The sequence below is a fragment of the Mucor velutinosus genome, assembly GCF_035048745.1.
Source record: "Mucor velutinosus strain NIH1002 chromosome Unknown tig00001577, whole genome shotgun sequence".
Lineage (NCBI taxonomy): Eukaryota > Fungi > Mucoromycota > Mucoromycetes > Mucorales > Mucoraceae > Mucor > Mucor velutinosus.
Genome location: NW_027041934.1, coordinates 42,137 through 67,656, shown reverse-complemented (window position 1 = coordinate 67,656; position 25,520 = coordinate 42,137). Strand labels below are relative to the sequence as shown.

The following is a 25,520-nucleotide window of genomic DNA, read 5'->3' as shown; positions in this document are numbered from 1 at the left end:
TTTTAAAAAAAAAAATTATTGCTTAGCTAAGGAGTAGGTATATATATATATAGAAAATACAAGATACAAGATATCCTGTTTATGCACGATATACTATCCGGAGGGACGGATCAATCGATCGCAGTATATATAAAATGGCATTTCATTATCGTGAACCTGAACCTTTTTTTTTTCTCCTTAACTCTCTTTTGCTATTATCGTCATGTTGTCCTCCAACTCTATCCAAGAAAGCAGTTTTATCTCTACTAAATCAAAGCAAATTCAAACCATCCTGCCTTATGGTAAGCACGATCCCAATCAGATGGAGACGGCTCAAAAAGCACAAGAAGACGTAAGTATCGTACTATCCTCATACAATGCCAGGTTCTGATGCTAATCTATCATACAGATCTTGTTGGAGCCATTCCATTATCTCGTCTCCAATCCAGGTAAGGATGTGCGTGCCAAGATGATTGAAGCCTTTGATGCCTGGTTGCAAGTACCCAAGGACGACTTGGTTGTGATTACTCGAGTCATTGAAATGCTGCATAGTGCTAGTTTGCTGTAAGTTGACATGCCATCTATACATGTGGATGCATTTCTAATCCATTGCAGCATTGACGATGTCGAGGATGAGTCTGTATTGCGTCGCGGTGTTCCTGCTGCTCATCACATTTACGGTACCCCTCAAACTATCAATTGCGCCAACTATGTCTATTTTCTAGCACTGAATGAAATTGCAAAACTCAACAAGGCCAATATGATCACTATCTATACAGGTTGGTGTTGCTTGTATTCATGCGTCACATGAATAGTACGTTAACCAAGATGTGCTCATTTAGAGGAATTGATCAACTTGCATAGAGGCCAAGGTAGATTTAATGTTGAACAGCGCTAGACTTGTCCAGTATGTGTATGCTTACTGTTGTGATAGGAATGGAGCTTTTTTGGCGTGACACATTGACTTGTCCTACAGAGCAAGAGTTTCTTGACATGGTGAATGACAGTAAGTACATTGGTTTGAGGAGAAAATGGACCTGAAAACTGAAATGTCCCCCCCCCTCCTCTTCAAAGAAACTGGCGGTCTATTGAGATTGGCTGTAAAACTCATGCAAGAAGCAAGCCAGTCTACCATGTAAGCACATGCAGAGATAGCATCCGCTGCAAACGTGTACTGACACAAACATTTGGCACAGTGATTACACAAGTCTTGTCAACAAGATTGGCATCCACTTTCAAGTAAGAGATGATTACATGAATCTACAATCAAAGCAGGTATGTGCTTCAGCAGTAGAGCAAGAGAATAGTCATCTCATCCAACCCATTCACTAGTATGCTGATAACAAGGGCTTTTGCGAAGACTTGACCGAAGGAAAATTCTCGTTCCCTATCATTCATTCAATCCGTGCTGACCCTACCAATCGTCAACTGACAAATATCTTGAAGCAAAGAAGCAACTCGATTGAGCTCAAGCAATTTGCACTGCAATTGCTGGAAAAGACAAATACATTTGCCTATTGCCGTCGATTCTTGACCGTTTTGGAAAACGAAGCAAGAGAGGAGATCAAGTTGCTGGGAGGAAACCGCATGCTAGAGAAGATCATGGATGCATTAAGCATTAGAGAAGAAGAGGAGGAGGCTTAATCTTGGCGATCAATGTTTGACACATTCAATAAAGTATGAAGTGCACTGTTCTGTTATTTGACAAGTTGGCAAACGGGCTCTTGAGGGGCTCTGATGACTTTTGATAGCACCGCTTTCATGTGTCACTCTAGATACAAATCTTGGTAGGATTTGATATACTATTAAATGTAGCAACATAATGAATCTGATCATCAGCCGGATGAATCCAACTCGCAACAGGAGCAAGATAAAATCTCAAATTCAACGCAAAATAACCCACATAAACTACCTAAAGTATGGGGCTTGACTTCCTTGTGACGCACTGAGTCTGTTGCAATGGGCATAACTTATATACGGGCACACGGCATAACTTGCATTACCATTTATTACTCAAAAGTATGCAAAACACAGCGAAATTTTCATGCATTCGAGCAGTGATTTCTCGTGTTAGAATCCGTTTTAGACTGCCAGAATAGCACCAAACCATTGCTCTCGTGCAGCAGTTACTTTTCGACCCCTTTACTCAATTTTTTTTTTTTTGGACTTAAAAAACATCGCCAAAAAGCATGAGGTACCTCCCTCATGGTTTTCATCGAAAATCAAACGATCGCGTTTTTCATCTTGAAAATAAAGACTTTTACTAAGGTATATCTTAAGTCGAAATGTTTCTCTCAATTCGAGGCAGCCCATGAAACTTTGTTTATGAGACATTCATATGTAAAATTTCGACATATTCGCAAAAATCGTCAATTCATATTTTTTAATTTTACTCTTTAAATTTATTCGTAACATTTTTTATATTTGGCACCATTGGATACAGCTTGAAAAATGCCCCAGGATTGTATTAGAAAGCATGTGCTGATCATTACAATCTATATTGCTAAAGCTTTCAAAATAGATCAAACAAGTCGATTATGGATTAGATCTGGCCAATCTGAAACAAAAATGTGACGGAATTCAAAAGGTTTTGGCTGCTGCTCGTTGGCTACTGACAAAGATGCCTTTCCACATCATGAAGGCAATCAATATGTATGAAGCTGATTCGAAGAGAACTGAGAGTTGCAAAGTACTATAATGTAGCATGGTTAGTTTATTTCTTTGCCATTCATAGCCATATTTAATAAGCTTAATTGTCGCAAATTGCTCTCCCAATTACCGAATGCAAAACTGTCCGCCTACTCTGAATCGCACAAACACTTAAACTATTGATCCCATGTTGTTTTAATGTTACATACTCTATGGAAACAATAGTGCTGCCTATGACATTGAGAAATTGAATGAAACCATTGCGTCAGCGTATCCCAAGAAACAGAAGTTGAATCAAGCTTGAATGAGAATTCGTGGTCATTTGATTCATCAATGCTCCAAAGATCAGCAATCAAAAAGGTAAAAACTGGCTTCCAATGTCTGTTAAACATGCAATTTGGCATCGGCAAATGGCATTTGTTTGTCCAGATTGTGCATGTTATCAAACGTAAAACGCAGGCGTCTCACCAGATACAGAATACACACGCACAAGCTCGTGATCACATCTCCTGTTTTTTTTTTTTTTTTTTTTTTTTTTTTTTTTTTTTTGCCAGTGTTTATTTTTTGATCCAAGGCTAACGGATTGGAACACAAATCTTTTAACTCACAGAAAGGACAGAACCCCAAGCATTTGACACCATAATACTTTAGTGGGCCATTCTCCCCCTTAAAAATTTCCACATATCCAAGCAATTTAAAGCAATCCCTCTAATAGGTAAGGTTTCTTGAATCAGCAACATCCGACGATAGTTCATGAAGGAGTTTGTAATTGCCAAGAGAAAATAGAGTGTGATATCTGTGTATCAATGATCGAAAAAAGGCAAATGCAAATAGATGCCCTCTAATCCTGTATAGTGCGATTTAGGCTATTGCGAAAAATTTAAGGGGATGGACTCGAAGGATTTGTATATATGAAAATAAAGGGACTCTTGTCCATATTTGAAAGTTTTTGTTTTAATAATAATCAGTTTATTTATTAGTTTATTTGCTTTTGTTAAATGAGAGGAGGTACAAGAACATCTTATAATTAAAGCCGTATATAAATAGCAGGTGGCATTGAGTGACGGGTTCCAGTATACAATCGTTGCCCCCATCCGATTTCGTCTTCTTCTTCTTCTTCTTCTTCTTCTTCACCATCTTTTCTTCATCATCTCATACACATCATGCCCGCATCGATACCATTTTTAAGTCTATTCTCAAGGTCTAAAGCCGTCTTTTCAAAGCTGAATGGGCATAAGCAAAAGACAAAACAACGACCGACACAACTGTATTTTAATACCTCAGCCTCAAGCTTACCTACAACAAGCTCTTCATCTAGCACATCTTCAAATGCAACCATCGACTCTATACTAGACAACTCGTCATCTGCTTGGTTATTCAAGAGAGGAAACAGTTATTTGTTTGGAAGAAATGGGTATCAGAAATCACAAAAGTTAGCAGTTGCTTACTTTGAAAAGGCAATGGCATTGGGCAATCCCAAAGCAGAAGGCGTGTTAGGGTTCTGCTACGAGTTTGGCATGGGCGTGGAAACCGACTTTGTGCAATCAGAATATCACTATATACAAGCAGCAAAGAAGAACGACGGGCTCAGCATTGCCAGATTGGCGTTCCTAAGAAAATATGGAAGACCCAACGTAAAGATTGACCGTTCAGAAGCAGAAGAATGGACTGAGCGTATCAGACATAAACCCAATGCAATCCAATGGATAATTGAAGCGGCATCAATCAGCAATGACTCTGCTGCTCAATATGCACTCGGTGTTTGTTATCATGATGGCATATCTGTGCCTAAAGATGAACATGCTGCTTTCCGTTGGTACAAGGCAAGTGCAGATCAAGGCAATGCCCGTGGTCAGGGCATTTTAGGTTATTGCTACGGCGAAGGATTTGGTGTGGAAAAAGACGAAAAGATTGCAATGGATTACTATCGCTTAGCTGCTGCTCAAGGAGAAACTGTGGCCATTTACAACATTGGCTATTGTTACGAGGATGGTATCGGAGTCGAGAAGGATCCAGTAGAAGCTGTTCGCTATTACAGAATGGCAGCTGAACAAGGCAATGCATTTGGACAAAACTCATTGGGATACTGCTATGAAGATGGCATCGGCGTAGAGGAAGATTTTGACGAAGCAGCTAGATTATATCAGCTTTCTGCTGAACAAGGATACCCTTGGGCTCAGTGCAATTTGGGCTACTGCTATCAAAATGGTATCGGTGTCCCCAAAGACGCTTCCCTCAGTGCTTACTGGTACAAGAAGGCTGCTCTCCAGGGCCATGCTCGTGCGCAACATAATCTTGGCTTCTGCTATCAGAATGGTATTGGTGTAGAGCGGGACGAAAGTAAGGCAATCGTTTGGTACAGGCGTTCATCAGAAAGAGGCAACATATTTGCATATCATTCTTTGGGCTATTGCTTCCAGAACGGCATTGGCGTACCTGTCAATGAACAAGAGAGCTTCTTTTGGTACTATCTCAGTGCTCAAGAGAACCATCCACCTGCTCAATTGTCCTTGGGTTATTGCTACAGAAATGGCATTGGTGTTCCCAAAAACGAAGAGGAAGCTTGCAAATGGTTCCGCAAATCAAGCGAAAATGGGAACGCCCTGGCTCAAAACTCGTTAGGCTTCTGCTATGAAGAAGGAATTGGTGTCAAGAAAAACCCTCAAAAGGCTGCCTTTTATTATATGAAGTCTGCAAAGCAAAACAATCCTTGGGCTCAATGTAACCTCGGGTTTTGTTACGCAAATGGTATTGGAGTTACTCAGAGCAACGAACATGCTGTTTACTGGTATCGCAAAGCGAGTGCTCAAAATCATGCACGTGCACAGGACAAGCTTGGCATGCATTTACAGAGTGGATTGGGTGTAGAAAAAGACCTGGAGGCTGCTTTCCAACTTTTTGAAAAGGCTGCTGAAAATGACAACATTTCAGGGCAATACCACTTGGCCAACTGTTATGAGCGGGGCCTGGGCTGTGAGATTGATCTACAAAAAGCAATGAGATATTTCGAGCGTGCTGCTTTAGGTAGGTTGCCTTGTGTATAGTATTCCAATAAGAAATTAACCTTTTTGCGTTTAGCTGGCTGTCGAAATTCCCATGAGAGACTAAGACTGTTGATTGTACGAGAATGTCTACTCTCCCCTGAGATCACATCTACATTGGCAAGTGCAAATGAGGAAGATTTGATCTTTGGAGGGCTGATTATAGGCCACAGTGCGCCGGCCGCTTAAGCTTGTCTTATACCTATTATTTTTTCATCGCTGCAGATTTATGTATCAACGAAATCAAAACCTACACACAAAAAAATAACTATACCTCTATTGCAAATTCCATATCTCGCTTCATACAATACCAATTTCTCTCTAAACTTGCTTTCAAATTGTAACTGCTAATGTATCAATGAATAAAACTTTCATGACTCTCCAGCAACTTGTATATTTTCATGTAAGAGGCGTTTGTTTCTGCCAAACATACCGAGTTTTCCATCGGAAAAGCAAATGCAATGCATGCTACAGCTATATGCTGTCTACGATTGGTGTATTTGTTTGCCTGACATATGGATACCACGTATAGAAGTAAGGTACTTGATTATTGATAAACAAATACGTGAAAACACATTCAAGAAAAAAGTTCATGTAGTCATACATGGCTAGTGTATGCAGATCAGAAGTGCGTTCCTTCGTATAATTCAAGCGTGGATGAAGCAAGTGGTATTTTAAGCATGAGAAGTTAATTTAGAGCGAATGGAAGCAAATGAAGTCTTCATATTAAAGTGAAATAACAATACGTCTCTTGGCAAATCCTATCATGTATGTGCGATTTACTAGTTGATGGCTATCATATCACAACATTCGTCAAGGATATACCCTCGCTCAAGCTGTAGACAATGGGGAGCAATCGCCCAGCCGCAATATCCAGGCATTAGAAGAACTACCATACAATATTCTTGTCAGAATCAGTAACAAGTACTAAAGTTTGCACGCAGGTTATATCTTTGGTACTGTTATTTTATCTATCGTCGATCTAGATGATGCACTTATGTATGGTTTTCGACCAAATAGAATTAGAGGAAGGGTTTAGCTCTAAGCAATATAGCAAAGCCGTAAGAGCTAAACCTGTTGTTTGTAGAAGTTGACTCGAATTACTATATATGTCAATTACTATATATAGTAATTTTGAGTCCACTGTGTCCAGAGATTTGACTCTTTCGGTTTTCTACACCTAGTATGATGAAAGCAATTTCTATGCGAAAAGGCATTCTATTTGCACTACTTTTCTTGACTCAAAATTATGCAAAACACGACAAATTTGGGATGAAGACAGGCTATTAAAGTACGAATTTCAATGTGTAGAATGCAAAGCGTTACCCTGTTCATAGTTGCTTATGAGATTCACCGTAATGCACATTTACTTGTATACTTACAAGCTAGTAGATAGCAAAGGCGTTATGGTGACACACTATTCGGCCCATGCTATGTATCATGCTTCTGAATTTGAGAACCCCAATTCTGCAGCCATTTGTCTAGGTCACCCCACATGGTGCCTTGATTATCATGTAAATGAATCTTCAGCTAAGTAGAAAAAGCATCGCTGATCTGAACACGGTCTCTATATATATATATGATATTCATCCTGAAAGATATGCATTACGCTGAACAACTATTAGAATATCATTCAAACAACCTGGATGTTGCAAATTCTTGGACGACGGTAGTTCAAACTTCCCCATGTTATGGTTTATACTTTGTGGGGAAAATTTGAACTAACGCTACTTTCGTATACCGATGAGGGGTCCCTGGTTTGCTTTGATGTAATACCATGAAATGACACATCTGCCAAGTCCACCATAATTCAACGTTAAAGAGCAGAGGGATTTATTATACATGATACAATGAAAGACGCATAAAAGAGGTAGGAAGTGTGTCATAATTAGAGAAATTAGTGGTAAAAAGAGGGACCAATATTTACACATGCACAAGAGACATTTTCATGAATTCAATGAAGGGTGGGATATTTTTTTTTTTTTCACAGATTATCCAAGCCAATAAGGATTCTAATGAAAACAGAAAACATATAAAGTTTAGTGCACAAGATTTTTCCCATTCGCAATAGATTTTGCTTACGTTATCATGTAAAAGATCCCCAACAAGGTCATCCATTGGTTTCTCCAAGAAATCATTTAGTAGCGCACTGGAATAAGTTTGCTGAGGAGGATGCAATTGAATGGCTGTGGGAGGTGTAGCAGGGCTTGCACTAGGGCTTGCTGTGTGAGGATGGTGTAGCTGAGAATGATGATAGTGGCAATGTTGATCTCCGTCGTCACTACTGCAGCTGCTACTGCTGTGATACCCGTTCGTGTGAGTCATTGTAGGCTGTTCCATGGAATGTGTTGGTGACATGATGGCTTCACACAAGTTATTCACTAGCTGGATGGTATCGCTGTCATTGGTGGGCGTGTTATGATACTAGAAACATCAAGTTAGCACTTGTATGTCATTATCTGAATGGACGAGTGTTTCTTACCAAAGACATCAAGTCAGAATTGCTGAGTAGAGATTGGTAATCTGGTTGTTGTTTTAGCAAGCTGCCTACCATATTTATTGGCTGTAATGATGATGATGATGATGGTGGTGGTGGTGGTGGTGGTGGTGGTGATACTGAAGGCTTTCTAGTGACCAAGCATACCATGTACAATTGATCCAAAGAGTTGGATACAAACAAATCGCCACCAAAACCTCCACCCAGGTAGAATCGACACTCAAACAACGATGCTGTTGATGATTTAAATTTAAGAGTTTCCTTGATAGTTTGGGATCCATTTGCAATGGATAAAAGTTGAGCAGCTGATGTCGTCAGGAACGTTTCAGAGCTCGCTGGTTTGAATGATATTGGTTGTGCTACTTGACGATGACAGTTGTCTAGAAGAATTCTGTGAAGACGCGATAGAGTTTCCGATGATTCAGGTTGTATGATATCGTAAAAGGAACAGTGGCCCATTTGTGTAGGATTTGTGCTGAGGAATTGCATCGATTCATCTGAAATGCGAGCACAGCATAGATCCATGGATAAAAACATCTGGATTAAACAGTTTGAGTATACTCATTATCCTATTATGCTAAAACTAGTAGAAACTTACCGTCATCATTTCTTTGGGTGATTTTGGCTCCTCCCTTGCCATTTCTCTGGATGCCGTCATTTTGAATGAACTGATGGGAGACGAAAACAAAGTAGGTGATGCATGCAGAGGTACGAATGGTGTTAGTGTAGATGGCAAAGAAGAGGATGCGATGGGTGCAGTAGATTGGTATGGTTTATTTACAGTCAAGGTGGTTGCGTGTTGCCATTTCTTGATGGACGTTAACTTTGGTCTTCCTCGCTTCTTATGTTTGATGTCAATGCAGCTGTCTGATTTACCTAGGGTGGAGCACCGTTTGCAAGGTCGTGACACTATTGCGTGTTGTTAGAATATATCACTTTGATCTCGGCAGGATTTTGCACTTACAATCACAAGCCAAGTGTGCTTTTTTGCAATTGATCTTCGTGGAAAAAGCAGATCAATACCAGAATTCCATGCGAATCAAGGGTCTCGAATACTTACACAAGCAGTTGGAACATGAGTTGTTTTGGTTGGTTTCTTTTTAGTGATGGATGGAGTTGAATCATGCTGTTGACTACTCATAACGAAGACGTAGAAATGTATTGAAACAAGAAGAAAAGAGAGGAAGCAAGCCAGTCAGCCTCATTTTTGGTAAATCATTATAAAACAACATCAGACATACCAAAAGGAGAAATAAATGCGAAAAAGGAAATCAATTTCACACACTATAACAGGCAAATTATCCGATTTCTAACTGTGAATTTATTTCTATTATTTGGTGATGTGGTATGAGGTACCCACACGAATTAATAATGTTCGCAAAGCCATTCGAATTTCCGGTAAGAGACTCTCCTGTCCTAGAAGTTCAACAGAAGGAAGATAGAAGCGAGGAACATGTTTCAAGAAATCCTCGTCTTGTAATTGTGCTAGACCATTCAAGATATTTACAACCACTGGTGTCCATGCGGCAATGTTCTTGGGTTTAGTTTCATGATCGAGCTCAGCGTACAGTGTGAAAATTTCATTGCAGAGTCTATGTATAGATCTTGTTAAATGCTTGTCCCCACAAAATACTCATAATATATACTTACGGTATTAAAATCTTTTCAATCTCTTCACGCTTATCATCTCTGTCGTTGATATTCTCCAAATTAGCATACATTCTCATCAACACCGACACGTAACATCCACCGCTTGATGTTTCTTGCTTTAGTAAATTAGGAAGTTGTTTCATGAACCCTGCAGGAACAACATGTCAATAGCCTGAATCAAGTTGTTCTTTACCTCAACCTACCAAATCTAAATAATGCCATTCTAAGATCATTATCGACGTTAAATTTCTTAGCAAAGTGGAATGAGCGACCGAGACAGCCCATCAAAGTCATCAGATGCATAGCTGGATACGCAGAATAAACATTATCTTTAGCCAACAAATCGTTCACTGTCTGGATCAGCATAAGCTGCAGGACACATTTGATGATCACTTGCTGGAAGTTTCTCTGGCGCTCTTCACTGACTTCAATGTCTAGAGAAGAGTCGTCTTGTTGCTGTGATGGCGACTGTTGCTGCTGATCATTCAGTGATTTGACCTTCTCCACTAAATCTGCTGTATCATCGAACAGCCCATTAGCTGTGGTGTTTTCAAACAATGCAATGAATGTCTCTGTCACTAGATCCCAGCAACTGTTGTCAAACTTTTCGACATTGGCTTCAATGTATTGATCAAGACATTCACAACCAATATGTGCTAGTGTGTCGTTATCTAAACAAAGGCGCAGTGAGTATACGCACAGCAGACAGTCAGGTCAGATGCGTTCTATATGTTACCTTGTGTGATGCACATGCTGAAGAGTCCCAATACATGGCGCATCATATCCTTCATATTATCAAAGTAGTAGGTATATAAATCAACGACATTGCGAAGTGCTTCAATCATGGTGGTAGATAACCACACGCTCAAGTCCTCTGGTGTCATCTTACGTCTATCTCCTCCGCTCTTGAGATCGTCAAACAAGGGGAATACGATTTGGCGAGACACCGTCGTCCAAAACTCAGGGGTAAATGACGAGCCATGTTTCTTCAATGTCTCAAACAGATAGACCAAAGCACGTTTACGCACTTCGACATCATCGCTTTGCATCACGACTTCCTTCAAGCCGTAAAGTACGGCGAACCAAAACTTGATCAAAAAGTCATCGCCAGAAGCTTGCATCGTGGAAGCGGTCAAGGCATGGGCGTCGTTGATCTCTAGCGGCGTGCTCTTGTTGGCAATTTCAATCATCTTGGGAATCGTGCCCTTGATCATGTCTAAAGCAGGTAAACTAATCTTTTGGAACTTTTGGTTTTTGGAGAACTCGACCAAACAAGAGATGTAGTCAGGGAAGGTACCATTAGCCACAATGTCGCCAAAGCGCTCATTGGTCACACTGCGAACAATGTCAAATGTCATATGAACGATGGATTCTGAGGATTCACAGGCACCGGTAGCAAACACAGACAGCATGGTCTTCCAGCCAGATCTCAAGTGGTGGGGTCTCGCTTGGATCATTTGCGACAAGCAACGCAACACCATGTCCTTGATAGCGACATCGGGGTTGTTGGCAAGCACTTCACGGAAGGGCATGAGAAAGTCCTTTTGGAACTTGAAATGAGGCAATTCTTCCTTTTCCAAAAACTTCATGGCCAATTGACGCAGTGAATCAAGAGCAAAGAAGGCAACGTTAAAGTTGGACTGACAGCCAACCTTGTTGTAATAGTCACCAAGGATAGCCCAGATATTAGACCATTCCATACGAATACGGTTCATGTTGTAGTAGGAGATCTCTACCAGTTTTTGCAGACTGTACATACGGGGATGTTCCATATAAGCAGAGTTGACAATTTCCTCCCAAGACGTCTCACAGAGTGCGCGCACAAAGTCGACGATGGCTTCACCGTTCAGGTTGACTGTTGATGTAAATAATCTGTCCACAGCAAGCACCAGGGATTGCGATGAACTAGCAGATGTCACTTCTTCCGTCAGTGACAATTGCGTGTTGGAGCGAGACGAGTTTGAGCTACGGCCACGACCACCCATGGTAGATGTGCGACGACCCATTTCCATGGAAGCCTTGACAGGTCGCTTGGTGGGTTCAGCCATGGGACCAACACCAGCATCCATGCCGCTGGTGATCAGCTGGAAACGCTCCAGTTGACTTACAGTAGACAAAATCTCCTTCCAAGATCCCTTGAGATAGTTGCCATCCACTGCGGCTACTTCGAGTAATGTCTTGATGGCCTCAACGTTCTTGGGTTTCATCTCGTTCAGGTTGGTCAAGAAGGTAAACTTAGTCAGCGTCGTCACAAAGGCATCACGTTGAAGATCAACATCCTCAGACTGAACAGTGTGGAACAGACAAATGATACGAATAGCGTTCTTGAAGCCCTCCAGACACAGGCTGACAGTAGCCAAATCATCCGACTCTTGAAGCGGGCCCGAGATACCAGCCAAAAATGCCATCCAAGCGACTTCAAACATGGGGCGCACATGCTCAACATGGGACGCACTGTAAAAGGTGATGGTGTCGTTTTCGCCAGCACGTCTGCGACTCGCCAACATACTGCGGAACATAGCCTCTGTCTTAGACCCCATCTCCTCGGTAGCAGCTTGATATGCCTCACGACGCACATCACGAGCAATACCAGCATTGACTAGAGCGTTTTGGATGCCAACCATGCCCAACACACCGGCAGCACCAGGAGTAGCCACCAGCGCAGCTTCATTAGCGGCTTCTACTTCGTCCTTCATCTTGATTTCATTATTTTGGATTTCCTCGAAATTCGCCTCCAAGATCTCGCGAGGAATATCGTTACCATCATCGATACCGCGGTTGTTCTTGATGAAATCCTCCAGTGTCATTCTGCGCTTGACGTGAGGGCTGTGGAGATCAGTGTTCAGCATGATGACAGAGTAAGCAAGCACGTAAGCAGTTTCAGCATTAGCAAAGGCACCAGGGTTACCATGCACATAACGTTCAGCGAATTTAAGCATGAAACGATCAATCTTTTGACCTTCACCAGGCAAACGGAAAGCTTGAAGGAAGAAACGCAATGCTTCGGTAAATTTCATGTTGGTAAAGTCCATCTCATCCACAAAGGCATGCATAATGGCAATGTTCTCAGCGTCACCTTCACCCAGATATTCACCAATCTGTGTCTTGTTCAAACCCTCTGTGGTCAACAAGAAGGATGCAACACTGCGAGGATCTTGCAGGTTCAAGAAACCGTTGCTTGATAGTACGGCGAGACCCTTCTTGGGCTTCCAGTTGAACTGACGCACACCCTCTTGCAGCAGCTGTTTGCGATGCTTCAGGTTTTCAAACTCTTCGGGGTCATCCAAGCGAGAACTGCTGCCTGTGTTGAGCGCAGTGTATGAGCCGTTAGTAGCAGGCGATGCGAGACGAGAGCTAGAGACGTTGGCATGGTGTGTGATGGAATGATCTTCGCTGGCACGAGGCGTATCGTCGTCTTTCTTGGCAGTGTCGCCAGCAGTGATGCTGACAGAGTTATTGGAGTACCAGCCTACCAGGGAGCGCAAGACAGCTACTAGACATTCGAGCGATTTGAAGCGAATAGCGGATTCAGGCATGGCAGTTTGAGCATTTTGCTTATCACTGTTCAAGATGGTGGCTGTTGTTAAGGGAGGAGGAATCACAACAGAGGAATGTGCATGGCCACCGGCATGGACACTGGAGATGGGATCTGGATGGTTGTCATAGTCCTTACCGTTGGTAGGCTGATTGTGAGATGTTGTGATCTTTGACAAGACATTGACTAGACGTTCATAAATGTTGTCCAGAGCCTCACGGTCACAATCATAGTTCAAGTAGACATCCACCAACGTCTGAGGATCCTCGCAAATTCTCAGCACACCTTTCAACAGGGAGAACTTTTGCTGGTTAGAGGCATTACGCATTTCCAAGATACGCAACACGATTTCCTTCAAGAAAATCTCGATTTCATTCTTAAGGTAGACACGTAAACCCTGCACCACTCGCCACAAGATTTCATGCGTGATATCAAAGACTTGAGGTACCACAGAAAATGCGTTGCGGCCTAAACTGGGACACAGATACTGCTTGACTTCCAGGATAAAGGGGTTGGCTCGGTGGCCGCTGGGATCGCTGACAGCAGCAGAGAAATAAACGTCTTCAGAGGTGAATACATCCATGTGAGACATCATGATGGTCAGGATCAAGTGCAAAGAGAGTAGCTTGGATCGCATCGAGTAAGATCTCATATCGTTGCCCCTATCGTTTTCTGAATCAGTTACGCTTGTTTCCAGGATACCACAGATACGTTACCATTCAGATTGGATCGACTTTTTAGAAAGCTTACAAAGAGCCCTGAATACCAGAATAGCATCCTTGATGTAAAGATCCGCATCAGTTTCTGACTCTCCGTTTTGAATGCCCTCATTTTCAAATGAACCTCGTCCTTCGGATGCTCCACTGGTAGTATAGCTGTTAGCTCATATTGGTCATGACATACACTATATATTTATATCTTACGTTGTGTCGTAGGTAGGCACAGTGGTGAGATGGTTGTTGTTGGTGGCCGATGCAGTAGATGCTGCATTGTTTTCCTCTCGAAACACATTGGCGGTATCATTCAAAAAATCCTCATAATTGTCTTTGGATTTACCGCTGGGCAACTTGTGATCCATTTCAGTACGAGCCATGTTTGCCTCGACAATAATTTGCTGTTGATAAGCGGCTGAATCTTCGTCTGTTTCATGAGGAGCATTTGTCACTGCATTATTCGCCTGTGCTGCTGCTGTTGCCTCTGCTTCATCTGCCTCTGCTTTCAACTCATTATCGTCTTTTGCTGCTGGCTCTTCTTCCTGATGTGCTTGTGCTGCTGACTTGCTGCTGTGAATAGACTCATTGTCTTTTTCCTTTGGTGTCACAAGAACATTGGGATTGGATTTTACTCTTCGAAAGATGTGGTCCACCATCTGCGTCATGGTAATTTGAGCTACATTCTGATTGTCGTTGTTTCGAGAGAGCAGAAAGATATTGTAAGTTGTGCGCACTGCTTTTAATAAGGCTGATAAATGAAGTGGATTGCTGGTCGAGTAAACTGCGTCCAACAGTGCCTGAAAACGATCGCTTAGCCCTTGTACCAACACATGTCTGATGGCCTACCTTGATGATTTGCAGCTGCACCTTTTTATCAGTTTCCTCGCCAATGAAGCAATCACATATACCATCCACTACTTTTTCCATGACTTGAGTCTGTGCTACTTCATCTTCCATATCAGCGACATAGTTGTAGGTGATGAATTTGCCAAGACAGTCCAGAGATATTGTCATTAAATTAGCTGAGCGAGTATCAATCGCTGTCTGCAGTGCAGTGAGAATGACAGATGAGCTGTGGGATGATTAGTCTCCTATGCAAGTAGTTCTCATATAGTGCTTTTACCGAGTTTGTCCTTGTGGTGGGGGCTCATTGTCTTTGAGCATTTCTACACAACAGAAGATGAGTATCATGACAGCAACATATACAAGCATCCACCCTTACTGAGTGCTGTATCCACAGCTTCTTTCAAAGCCTTGTTTCGCCTTGCCTCTCTTGCAGCTGCTACTTTTTCGAGCGCATTAATGACAAACACATTGCTTGATGCTACTGAGGATGCCACTGTCTGCTGAGACATTCTGGGCGAGGATATTTGTGAGGAGGTTGCTGTTGTGGCCATGATGATAGAACCTGAATTTCCGCGTGTTTATATCTGGCTATCCTGTTATTAATGGCGATCATCGTTGAATGATAATGTAGATACTGTACCCGAGGTTCTGTTATGAATCAAGTCTTTCTTGCAAGAAAAGAGGTTGTATAAAGAAACAAGGAAAAGGGGAAAAGAGAAGAGAAAAAGATGTGCAGATTGAATGGATTGTTTGGCTGGTGGATTTTAAAGCTCAATGGGAATGTCTCAGTTACACGCACGCACACAACCCCCCTCCATTATGTTGTATATGGCTAAACCATTGTGTTTATTGCGATATTTAATTAATTACATTGTCTATGCCCTTCTTCAAGACTCTCAAAAACTTGTTCTGATGTGTCACTTTTGGTAAAAGCTCGTCTCTGAGCCATTTCAGTTCGTCTGTGGACTTTTCTTGCTTTGCCAATTTCACAACGCCTTGCAATGTTTGACGGGAGATGCCAATGTCATCTGTCTGGTTGCTCAATGTGCGCAAGACATCAAACACGAGCGAAACATCCTGCGAGTCTAGTAGGGAGCAGATGTACACATCGATGAACTTCATGTCCAATTGGTTGTAGGGTGCAGTGGGGAAAGGGACGACAGGCGTAGACTCTCGAATGGGAACAGGAATCTTGCCTTCATTCTCGAATCGTGTCATGGTATACTTATTGAACAATCGTCGGATACCCTGCTCGTCTCCTTCAATAGCTAGTTTGGAGAGGACGGCCTCCCATACGCCTTGGCTGTATTTGATGTCCTTCTTGTCCATTTCCTTTAATAGCTGATTAGCATCTAATCCAGGCACCGTGATGGCTGTTCTCAGCATAGGAAGGTAAAAGTCGGGCTCATCTGTGTAGGGCCATTTGGCAAGGTCGTCTGCATGTGTCTTGTTGCGATGGACGAGTTCTGTGGTATGGCGCATTTCTTTGATGATATCCTTGGCTTCAAATGGCATCTGAGCTGTTGCGCAACAATCAAGCATAGCTGTATATGTGTCCCAATCCATGCGTTCCTTGGGGATCTCTCTATTCATTTCGTTTCTGACCACCACAATAGCACGTTTAGCTTGTGTGGGGTTTAAAGAAGCCAGGGCATAAGTGAGTCTGTACATGCCAACATCACGACGAAGACCGTGCACCTTGAGTGATCTCCAACGTGTGCGCAAGGCCTTGTACTGTCCTCCACTGGCCAAGCATGTCATCAAAGTGGTAAAGGTAAAGCGGTCGTGAGGCAACTTGGCTTCCAACATGATCTTTTCAATCTCGAATAAACGAGGATCCAGCTTGAATCGGTTATGGGTGTATGGACGAGCAGGTAGCAGTGAATTCAGTCTGAAGTTGTCAAAATAGTAGTGGCCATCGCGGTGAGGAAGACAGGCACGGAAGAGTGAGTGGAATGTAGGATGGTTCAATGTGTCGAGTCCAGCTACTTGCATTTTGGATACCATCTCCAGGGCCTTGTCGAGTCGGATATTGCGGTGATGATCGTTGTACTGCTGAGATGTGGCATAGCCCACCAACATGATGCGATGACTGGCATCGTTGGGTGTGATGTAGTTTGCAGGCATGTACGATTCAAAGATCTCTTCAGCCTTCTCCATGGGGAACCCAACAGGGTCAATTCTGTTGGCCGTGGTCAGGTATTCCAAGACGACGTTGCAATCAGTGATGTCTACAGGTGTGTTGTTGCTGGTAGCAAACATGTCCTTGGTCAAATTCTCCCAAGATGAGTGCAATTGATCCAATTGAGTCGAGTTGGTAGGCTTCAAGCTCAATCCACGAGCACCACGCACTTCAGCCAATTTTTCACACATCTTTTGCAAGGCGATTTTGTGTGCAATCAGTAGCATGGTTTTGTCGCACTTTTGATCGGGATAGAGCTTGTTGCACATATCTGTGTATTGAGTAGCATGCTCAATGTCTCCCTTGAATCCATAACAACGAATCAGCTTCAACAGCGTGCGGCGAGACAGGCTGTCTTTTTGTTGCAGCATGTCGACTAACTTCTCCACCTTGTCGTTCGAGTTGGTAGCTGCGTAAGATAACAGGGCAGTGGAATAAAAAGATGCCTGGTCCACTTGATTACCTTCGTTCTTTTTGATACATGCGGAAATAGCGTCTTTCTTGTTCATGATACCGTAAGCCTACAGAAGACTAGTTAGCGTTGGAAATAACTCCCTCTAATTTTTGACATTTACTCTCATCAGCAATTCCCAAGCTGTTTGATCGTTCATGGTTGTCAAATCGAAAATTTCTGTGAATCTATCCAAAAGAGCACGCAAATCCTCTGATCTATAGGTGGACCCAAATCGAAAGCCAAGCTTCAACACACTCTTCCAAATGTTGATGTCTTCTAAAACATCTAAAGGCAATTTGGAGTCGGGCGAGTAAAACCAATGAGCCACTGTGGCACATTCGTGAACGTCAAAAGGTGAGTCTCGCAACATGTCGACGAGAGCGAGGTAGAGTTTGGGTGTAGCTAATCCCTTTTCTTGAGCGTGCTGGACAGCTTTAATGGCTCCCTTCAAATTGCCGGTGCTCTTGCATTCTTCCAGGGTGTCAAACAGCGATTGTGGCGTGGCGGTTGATTTGCTGCTGCTGGAATGCATCGCATGATCTTTGGTGGTTTCGACGTCTATCGTGTGTGCTCTTTTGGCTGTTTGAATGGCAAATGTTCGAGTGGCTAAAGCTAGATTGGGACATGTCAAAATGAAAATGTCGATTGAGACTGATTTATAGCCATTTTACCTGGAGCAACAGCAGCTTTTTTGAGAGAGGTTTGACTCGCTTGAATGATCGATCTGAAACTGGCATTTCTTGTAGGTTGAGCAAGTACTTTTCCAAGTCTTGGTAACATTGTCACAATAAATTAATGGATTGAACAAGAGACAAGAGAAAAGGAGAGGGGGTAGATTTTTTTCTATAAGTTTGAATTGGGAATAAGAAAACTGACCTGGGGTTTCTTTTTTTACTACTCCTCTTATTTTGAAGCATTTCCATTCGAGGTCTATAGCCAAACTTTGAAGTTCCGTGCACTTGATGGTATGGGTGACGTATCATGGCATGTCAAATGCCAACTAGAGATAGTACTGTACGGTCTGATTGTTGTGCAGAGAAAAAGGCGTGTGTATCATCTGCTTTGAGGGCGCAAATAACCGAGATTAATGTTTATACGGCAGCCGATTGAGTGCTAATCATTGTGTTAAAATCTTATCTGATGGAATTAGGTGGACCCCATCTCAATTGAATGGATGAGACGTTATTATCAGATTAACAGTGCCGCTAGATTGAACAAAATATATAATGTTTTGCAATCGCTACTTGCATACCGTCCAGAGATTGAGGAAAGTAGGTGCTAATTCAGGGCAGTTGTTTGACATGACTCTGGGCAATCTAAATTGGTGGAAATCTGGAGAAAGCAATGCCAGAACTTGTATAACAAACAGATCCTTGATGTAGATTCAATGCTTGGGATTGCAATCTCGTCTCTCCCATGAAATTAAGATGTATAAAGCTTTGTAACGCTTGTGTTCTGCCGGCAGTTGATTTATTCAAGCTTTGCCAAAGCCCTATTCAAATAATAAAGTGCACATCAAACTAATGGCTCTGGATTAGATGCTTCTGCAATGCACCACGTTTATTTTAATGAGAACAGCTTATATATGGACACACGATATACTTGCAACACCATTTGTCACCTAAAAGTATGCAAATTACAGCGAAATTTCCATGTATTTGAGCAGTGTTTTCTCGAGTTAGAAGCCATTTCAGGCCTCCAGAATAGCACCAAACAATTGCTCTCATCCGGCAGTTACTTCCTGGCACCTTTGCTCAATTTTTTGAGGACCAAAAAAAACATGGCAAAAAAATCAACCAAAAAGCATGAGGTACCCCTCATGGTTTTCACCGAAAATCAAACGATCGCATTTTTGACCTTGATAATGAACACTTTTACTATGGTATATATTGATTCTAAACGTTTCTATCGATTCAAAGCAACCCCTGGCACTTTGTTTATGGAACCCTTATATGTAAATTTTTGACATTTTGGCCAAAAACCTAATTTCACATTTTCCAATATTGCTCAATAAATTCAGTTAGAACATCTATTTTATTTGGCACCACTGGATGCGCCTTGAAAAGTACTTCAAGAATGCATTAGGAGGTAGTTTTTTTTTTTTTGTAGGGGAGTCGAGCTCCAGGTTTTATTTAAAGTCCTTTATGCATTAGGAGGTAGAGGAAGATCATGACAATTTATATAGTCGAATCTCGCGAAACATTTCAATCAAGTCGAAAATAGACAAAATCTGCCCAATCTTGAAAATTACTTTCATCTGGGTTTAAAATTATTTTGGCTCGGCTGCTGACCAAGATGCCTTTTTGATGAAGACAGCCTCGGTTTGTGAAGCTAATACAAAGGGAATTGCCTATCAAATAAGTTCTATCATCGCTTGGTCAGATATCTTATTAAGCTTCAAAGACGCCTATCCATTTATTTGTTTTTTTTTTACAAAGTTTTAAATATAATTGCAAGCAGGCTTTGTAACTTCAGCAACTTCAGAAGTGAATTCGACTTGGTTCTCCTTAAAGTTACGTTTAACAGAGTCGTAGTATTCATCATTCAACAAAACTTCAACACCTGTAGCAGCCAGACATTTAGAAGCGGTAATGGTATCTTTGTGAGCAGCCAAAGTTTTAGCAGCAGCAGTGAATTCAATAGTATGGTTGGCAGCAGTAGTGTGAATGCCGTAGAAGGGTTGAATGGAGGGCATTTCGTAACTGATGTTACCAAAGTCAGTAGAACCGCCACCAGCACGAATTTGATCTTCCTCAGATGGGAATTCAATGCCGTATTTCTCCATGTGTTGAGCATAAAAGTTAGCAAGGGGTCTATTTTGAATGACATCCTTGGTAACGCCAATTTCACGCCATGTATACTTGACTTTACAACCTGTAGCTAATGCAGCAGCTTCAAAGATGTTTTCAAGCTTCTTTTGCAAACGACCAATTTGATTTGCTCTAGTAGTACGAACAAAGAAGAAGGCAGAGGTGTGTTCAGGAATGACATTGGGCTAAAACAACACTGCTATCAGTAAGCCGTAACTCATGCTTACATACACGCACGCAAACAACTTACAGCTTGGCCGCCATCAGTGACAATACCATGAACTCTGTCAGTAGGCATAAGCTGTTGACGCATCATACTGATACCGTTCCAGACTTGAACAAGGGCATCCAATGCGTTGACACCAACCCAAGGGGCAGCTATTTCAGAATAAATTAATATCTTGTCGATTAGTGCTTTATGTGGCAGTACCTGAAGCATGGCTAGGCTTGCCAAAGAACTCGACGCGGACATCATGGATAGCAATGAAAGCGGCATATTGATGATTGTAGGCACTGCATTGCATTTGAAGATTAGAATATAGATTGGCTGGAGATGCAAGATCACTTACGCAGGGTGCAACATCAAGCAGACATCGACATTCTCTTGGAAAGCACCTTTGCTAACAAGGACGATCTTACCGATAGATAATTCTACAAGAGCCACAACGTCAACATAAGCAACAAGATGTCCATACATGTAAATATCTACCTTCTGCGGGGGTGCCAAAGAGAATGACTTTACCAGAAGCCTTTCCGCTCTCCAAAGCAGCTTTGATACCAATAGCAGTAGCAAGACCACTGATAGCAATCAAGTTGTGGCCACAGCCTTGACCAAGACTACAATAGCATTTGTCAGACATCGAGTTCAACCTATTGCCTTTTGCAAATGCTTACCCGGGAAGGCCATCATATTCTGAGCAGACACCGATTCTTCTACCAGAACCACGGCTATATTCAGCAGTAAATGCAGTTTCCATACCATAAGCATGGCGGGTCACCTTGAAGCCCTTCTTCTCGAGATATGCAGTTAAAACATTGTGAGCATGAACTTCCTTCATACCAGTTTCCACATTTTCGTGAAGCTATGTCATAAACAGTTAGAGAAATTGTATTGATCTGGCGAGGTCTATATAGAGAATTACATCCAAACTAATTTCACGAAGTTCATCGCTAATAGAGTTGATTTCTTTGTTGATAATGGCTTCGATTTCACTATCACACTTGACATCGAGCTTTTGCATGGACTGTATATCATGTCAATACCCAGTGCTATTCTGTGCACCTGATCCTTACTTTAACAATGTCCTCATAAGGTGGTAAATCTTCCATGGGGTCCACAGCCGAGTAGATAAACTTTTCATTTGAACTTGAAGCTGAAGGAGATGAAGCTGAACGAGTGAATCGGGAGAAAATGTTGGAGAGACAGCCTGATTGCTGCTGCTCAGTATCTTTGAGTTGAATTGGTGCCATTTTCTTATGCAATATGAGATGAAATGAGAGAAAGATGAAGATAGTTGGGAAAAGAATTACCAACTTATTTTATTTAGTGGGAAATTTTCGACAGAGACGCTGTGTCACAGCAAAGTAGATAAAGTGAACCGAGTGCTCGGGGGAAATATTTACATGACATGAGTAAGGGTTCTGTATCGTTTCTGCGTAGAGTGGCTTTTGGTGGACCCATTCTGATTAGTGTGTACTGCTCTCTTACCAAGCCGATGCTTTTCTGAGTGCTCTTGCCCTTGGGCATCCTCTTCATCATCATCAATGTCAATGATGAGTCTATCATTCAAATTATCCATCAGAAGACTGGCTTCTCCGAAGAGTTCGTTTTCCGATATGAGAGTATCACCAAAAATAAATAATTTATCTTCGCCAGGATGTTGATTCAAGGCTTCTTTGGTGGTGTAATCTATGCGCAATTCCTATGTAGGATATGGGTTTTAGCCATTGTGATCAATCTCTTTTATCTTATCGGGATGTGTACCTCAAAACTCTTGATATGCACAAGGCAAATTGGGCAATGCCAGAGTTTAATGTCAGCATGATGATTGAAGAACGATGCTGCATCAAAGCAGGTACGGTGCCGACAATGTAGACTCTTGACAGGATGCTGTATTCGATTTCCTGTAGTCAAATCAATCAAAGAAACCGTCTCGTTCAGTTCGCCTTCTTCGTACTCTTCTTCGCTAGAGGTTTCAGTTGAAATGGAGAGCGTTGTGTTACTTTGACATGTCATGAATATCGTTTCTGCATTTTTCAATTTAGCTTCCGGCCCTTCTGCTTGATGATATTGCTTCAACAAATGAATGGTTATCTGCTGTGTATCCAGTGGAAATGTGCTCTTTCGAATAGATCGACTGATACATTCAGTTGTTGCTTGCAAATAGAGCTCACACACCATCTAGTTGAAATCAAAGAAAACTCCCACGCATCAGTCATCTTAAAATGTATATGATAATGCCTATCATCATTATCTACGATTTACCTCGTTCGTGGACTTTTTCACAACTGCAGATATTGAAATATGACTAATGTTGAACTCTTCGTTATCGTGTAACTCAACTTGTAATTTGATCATCCTTTCAGGCTTTGGCTGATATTCGTTTAAAGTTGACGCAGAATCTTCAATGGGTTTTGTTTGATCCATTACTGACGTCGGAGTAGTGGTTGCGATGGACACGGCCATTTTCGATGCTTTCGTCTTTGTGCTACTATGATGTGAAGCGATATGCGGTGATGGTCTAGTCGAAGGCATACTGTTATCATGAGATTGTGTATTGCCATTCACTGTCTTTCTAGGTTGCCGTGCTAAGCATTTCTTCAGCTCGTCCGTTATATCAATGTGCATGAATCCCTCGGAGACGACCCTCTAATTATTTCAGATTGATCAATACATATATTTCCAGCAGCCTGACAACACATTGCGACATCTACCTCCTTGTGCTCCGTCCATATCTCTTCAGAGTTCAGTTGCAGTGATTTGCATTGAGGTTTAATTAAAGTTCGAGTAGAGTTCCAAAAGCACAGATGATATTCAATACCGTCGGTAGACTTATTGTTGTGCGCGATTCGTATTCGCTCCAGCGACTTTTTGATCGAGGGAACCGACAGATCAACAGACGGTATGCTCTTGTAATCCTCCTGCCAATTCACATCGACCCTGTGTATTTCATCCAATCTATCGTAAACCTCCGTTGTCGGCACATAATCATATGCAAGCGGGCTGATCTGACCCACTTCCTTTTCTCGACTAAATGACACCATGCATGAGCCAATTGTTTTGATAGTTAGTGGCAACATCTTACCACTCTCTATAATCTGTATAGGCTAAATTCTTGGCTTTGCATGCAGGGTAGCCGGGATAGATTGTATTCAATAAATATTCAGCCAGCTGATGAGTTTGTAATGCTTCAATGGCAGGTTCTTTGTCATGCGTCAATTGATGATTGAACAGATAGCTGTAGATTGCTTCCAACTTTCGTTTTCGAAGCCGAAATAAGTTGATTGGAATCTAGTCATCCGTGGTTATGTTGAGATGTCAATCTGATAACGTCACTTGACACTTACAAGCCCTTGATCGGCAACATTTTTCATTAGCTTATTCCCCGCCAAATGTCCCAATTCCTGAGATTGCTCTACAGTCAAGATGTTGGGTTTTTGCCGCAGCTTTCGTCGTTTGTATAACGCAAAGTTCATTGAAGAAGAAGGTGAAAATGAAAAAAAAAAGATAGTAATTGGTTTAATTGGTATGAATCAGATTTTTCTTACGGAAAAAAATTGATCTCTAATCAAATCACTTCATTTTGTCTTAAAATAGGGTGACTGTTTGGATTTGAATATATGACAAAACAATGGGAATCGGTTATAAGTTTAAACATCCAAATTACATCTTCAGTGCTTGGGAACTATATGATCCTTCTTAGTGATAATAGGAGATGTGGTATATGCAATGTCGGATCTCAATTGCTAGTTACCAACAAACTACCATGGGATGAATAGATTGAGTAGCGAAGCCATTTTCAACACAATTCCCTAAAGAGCATTTGGATGGGTCATCATTCCTCGGTAAAAGTTGTATATTGAATGAGCTGTGCATTATATGATCATGATTCATGCAGATCAAACTCTCGTTGCGTACCTTGATGTTACCTGTTATTGAACTCCGTTTTGATGTTTCGTAGCACTGAACTAGGTATCAATATCGACAATTTTAGCGTAAAGATTCATAAACCATGAATCAAAAAGCTATAAGTTATATATACATAGTATAGTCTCGTAAATCTTGGCACATCACGTACATCTAAGCTGAAGATGGCTGAAATTTCTTTGTCCTGAATGCACAAGTTTGTTTCGATTGGGATTAAGTACCAGCAAGCGGCCTGCCACAACGATTACCGCTTCCGCTCAACAAGCTGCGATAAAAAACCACCAATATAACGTACACATCGTCTTTGATGTGGCCTCAAACTGGTACAAATAGATTAAGAAAACATCAAGGCATTTTTTGATACCATACTTTGATTGATTACTTGAGTTTTTGGTACCTTTTGAGAAAGAGATGAGATGCCGACCTTGTTTTCACGCGTTTTCTGTAAACTCGACTTTCAAAATCGGAGCGAGCGCTCTTTAGACATGCTATAGAGACACAACTACCATCATTTGATAGCCAAGAAGCAAGACACTTTAAACTAATATAAGACCAAAAATCAAAAGTGCATATGCCATGATCAGCAGAGGCTTGAATGTATACTTTTGGGTCAGAAATTTTTTTTTAATGAGTTGCTGGGCCTGAACCCGTGTCTGTGCTCTATTACGCTCACTGCCCTGACAGCAGAAATGAACTCTTTAGGTATTCAAAGGGCTTGCAACAATACTGAGCCAAATAAAACGGACTCTTGCATTTGCGGGATGCTACACGACAAATAATGACTGAATTTAGTGATATTCGGCAATGATTGCTTGATGTACATTGTCTTTTTGGTTTAATATTCCAATCGTGGAAGTTGAGGTAGGCAGATTACTTTGTGTCTCTGCCTATTGATCCTCTGGAAGTAATGTTTGTTTCTGTTTACATTTCAAACATGCCACTACTACTCTTGTTATGACACATAATATGAAAATAAGTTGTATGTCAGATCTGAACTGAATCCTGTGTCTGTTGACC

General features: G+C 41.7%; 7 protein-coding genes across 7 annotated transcripts; 2 read left to right on the top strand and 5 right to left on the bottom strand.

The window, feature by feature from the left end:
• Window positions 1-202: 202 nt before the first annotated feature.
• On the top strand, window positions 203-1,623 carry ATC70_013461 (uncharacterized protein; the record flags this gene model as incomplete). The annotated part of the gene is made up of 8 exons (XM_064832625.1): window positions 203-331; window positions 389-543; window positions 595-758; window positions 822-851; window positions 914-985; window positions 1,054-1,114; window positions 1,176-1,254; window positions 1,312-1,623. The coding sequence occupies 8 exons, from the start codon at window positions 203-205 to the stop codon at window positions 1,621-1,623; spliced, it is 1,002 nt and encodes a 333-aa protein (XP_064675504.1).
• A 2,168-nt stretch (window positions 1,624-3,791) lies between these two features.
• On the top strand, window positions 3,792-5,858 carry ATC70_013460 (uncharacterized protein; the record flags this gene model as incomplete). The annotated part of the gene is made up of 2 exons (XM_064832624.1): window positions 3,792-5,652; window positions 5,707-5,858. 2 exons carry the CDS (start codon window positions 3,792-3,794, stop codon window positions 5,856-5,858), a joined length of 2,013 nt encoding a protein of 670 aa, XP_064675503.1.
• A 1,802-nt stretch (window positions 5,859-7,660) lies between these two features.
• ATC70_013459 (uncharacterized protein) lies at window positions 7,661-9,307 on the bottom strand (the record flags this gene model as incomplete). The annotated part of the gene is made up of 6 exons (XM_064832623.1): window positions 7,661-7,681; window positions 7,752-8,093; window positions 8,152-8,703; window positions 8,765-9,075; window positions 9,131-9,164; window positions 9,227-9,307. The coding sequence occupies 6 exons, from the start codon at window positions 9,305-9,307 to the stop codon at window positions 7,661-7,663; spliced, it is 1,341 nt and encodes a 446-aa protein (XP_064675502.1).
• Window positions 9,308-9,496: 189 nt separating this feature from the next.
• Window positions 9,497-15,461, bottom strand: ATC70_013458 (uncharacterized protein; the record flags this gene model as incomplete). The annotated part of the gene is made up of 9 exons (XM_064832622.1): window positions 9,497-9,758; window positions 9,817-9,964; window positions 10,020-10,487; window positions 10,553-14,013; window positions 14,068-14,214; window positions 14,275-14,861; window positions 14,911-15,136; window positions 15,188-15,230; window positions 15,287-15,461. The coding sequence occupies 9 exons, from the start codon at window positions 15,459-15,461 to the stop codon at window positions 9,497-9,499; spliced, it is 5,517 nt and encodes a 1,838-aa protein (XP_064675501.1).
• Window positions 15,462-15,768: 307 nt separating this feature from the next.
• ATC70_013457 (uncharacterized protein) lies at window positions 15,769-18,326 on the bottom strand (the record flags this gene model as incomplete). The annotated part of the gene is made up of 3 exons (XM_064832621.1): window positions 15,769-17,613; window positions 17,668-18,158; window positions 18,218-18,326. 3 exons carry the CDS (start codon window positions 18,324-18,326, stop codon window positions 15,769-15,771), a joined length of 2,445 nt encoding a protein of 814 aa, XP_064675500.1.
• A 1,660-nt stretch (window positions 18,327-19,986) lies between these two features.
• Window positions 19,987-21,826, bottom strand: ATC70_013456 (uncharacterized protein; the record flags this gene model as incomplete). The annotated part of the gene is made up of 8 exons (XM_064832620.1): window positions 19,987-20,541; window positions 20,607-20,734; window positions 20,787-20,869; window positions 20,926-21,007; window positions 21,066-21,193; window positions 21,251-21,438; window positions 21,499-21,600; window positions 21,650-21,826. 8 exons carry the CDS (start codon window positions 21,824-21,826, stop codon window positions 19,987-19,989), a joined length of 1,443 nt encoding a protein of 480 aa, XP_064675499.1.
• Window positions 21,827-21,975: 149 nt separating this feature from the next.
• On the bottom strand, window positions 21,976-24,052 carry ATC70_013455 (uncharacterized protein; the record flags this gene model as incomplete). The annotated part of the gene is made up of 6 exons (XM_064832619.1): window positions 21,976-22,278; window positions 22,341-22,757; window positions 22,842-23,225; window positions 23,291-23,606; window positions 23,662-23,867; window positions 23,924-24,052. 6 exons carry the CDS (start codon window positions 24,050-24,052, stop codon window positions 21,976-21,978), a joined length of 1,755 nt encoding a protein of 584 aa, XP_064675498.1.
• Between the last annotated feature and the right edge of the window lie 1,468 nt (window positions 24,053-25,520).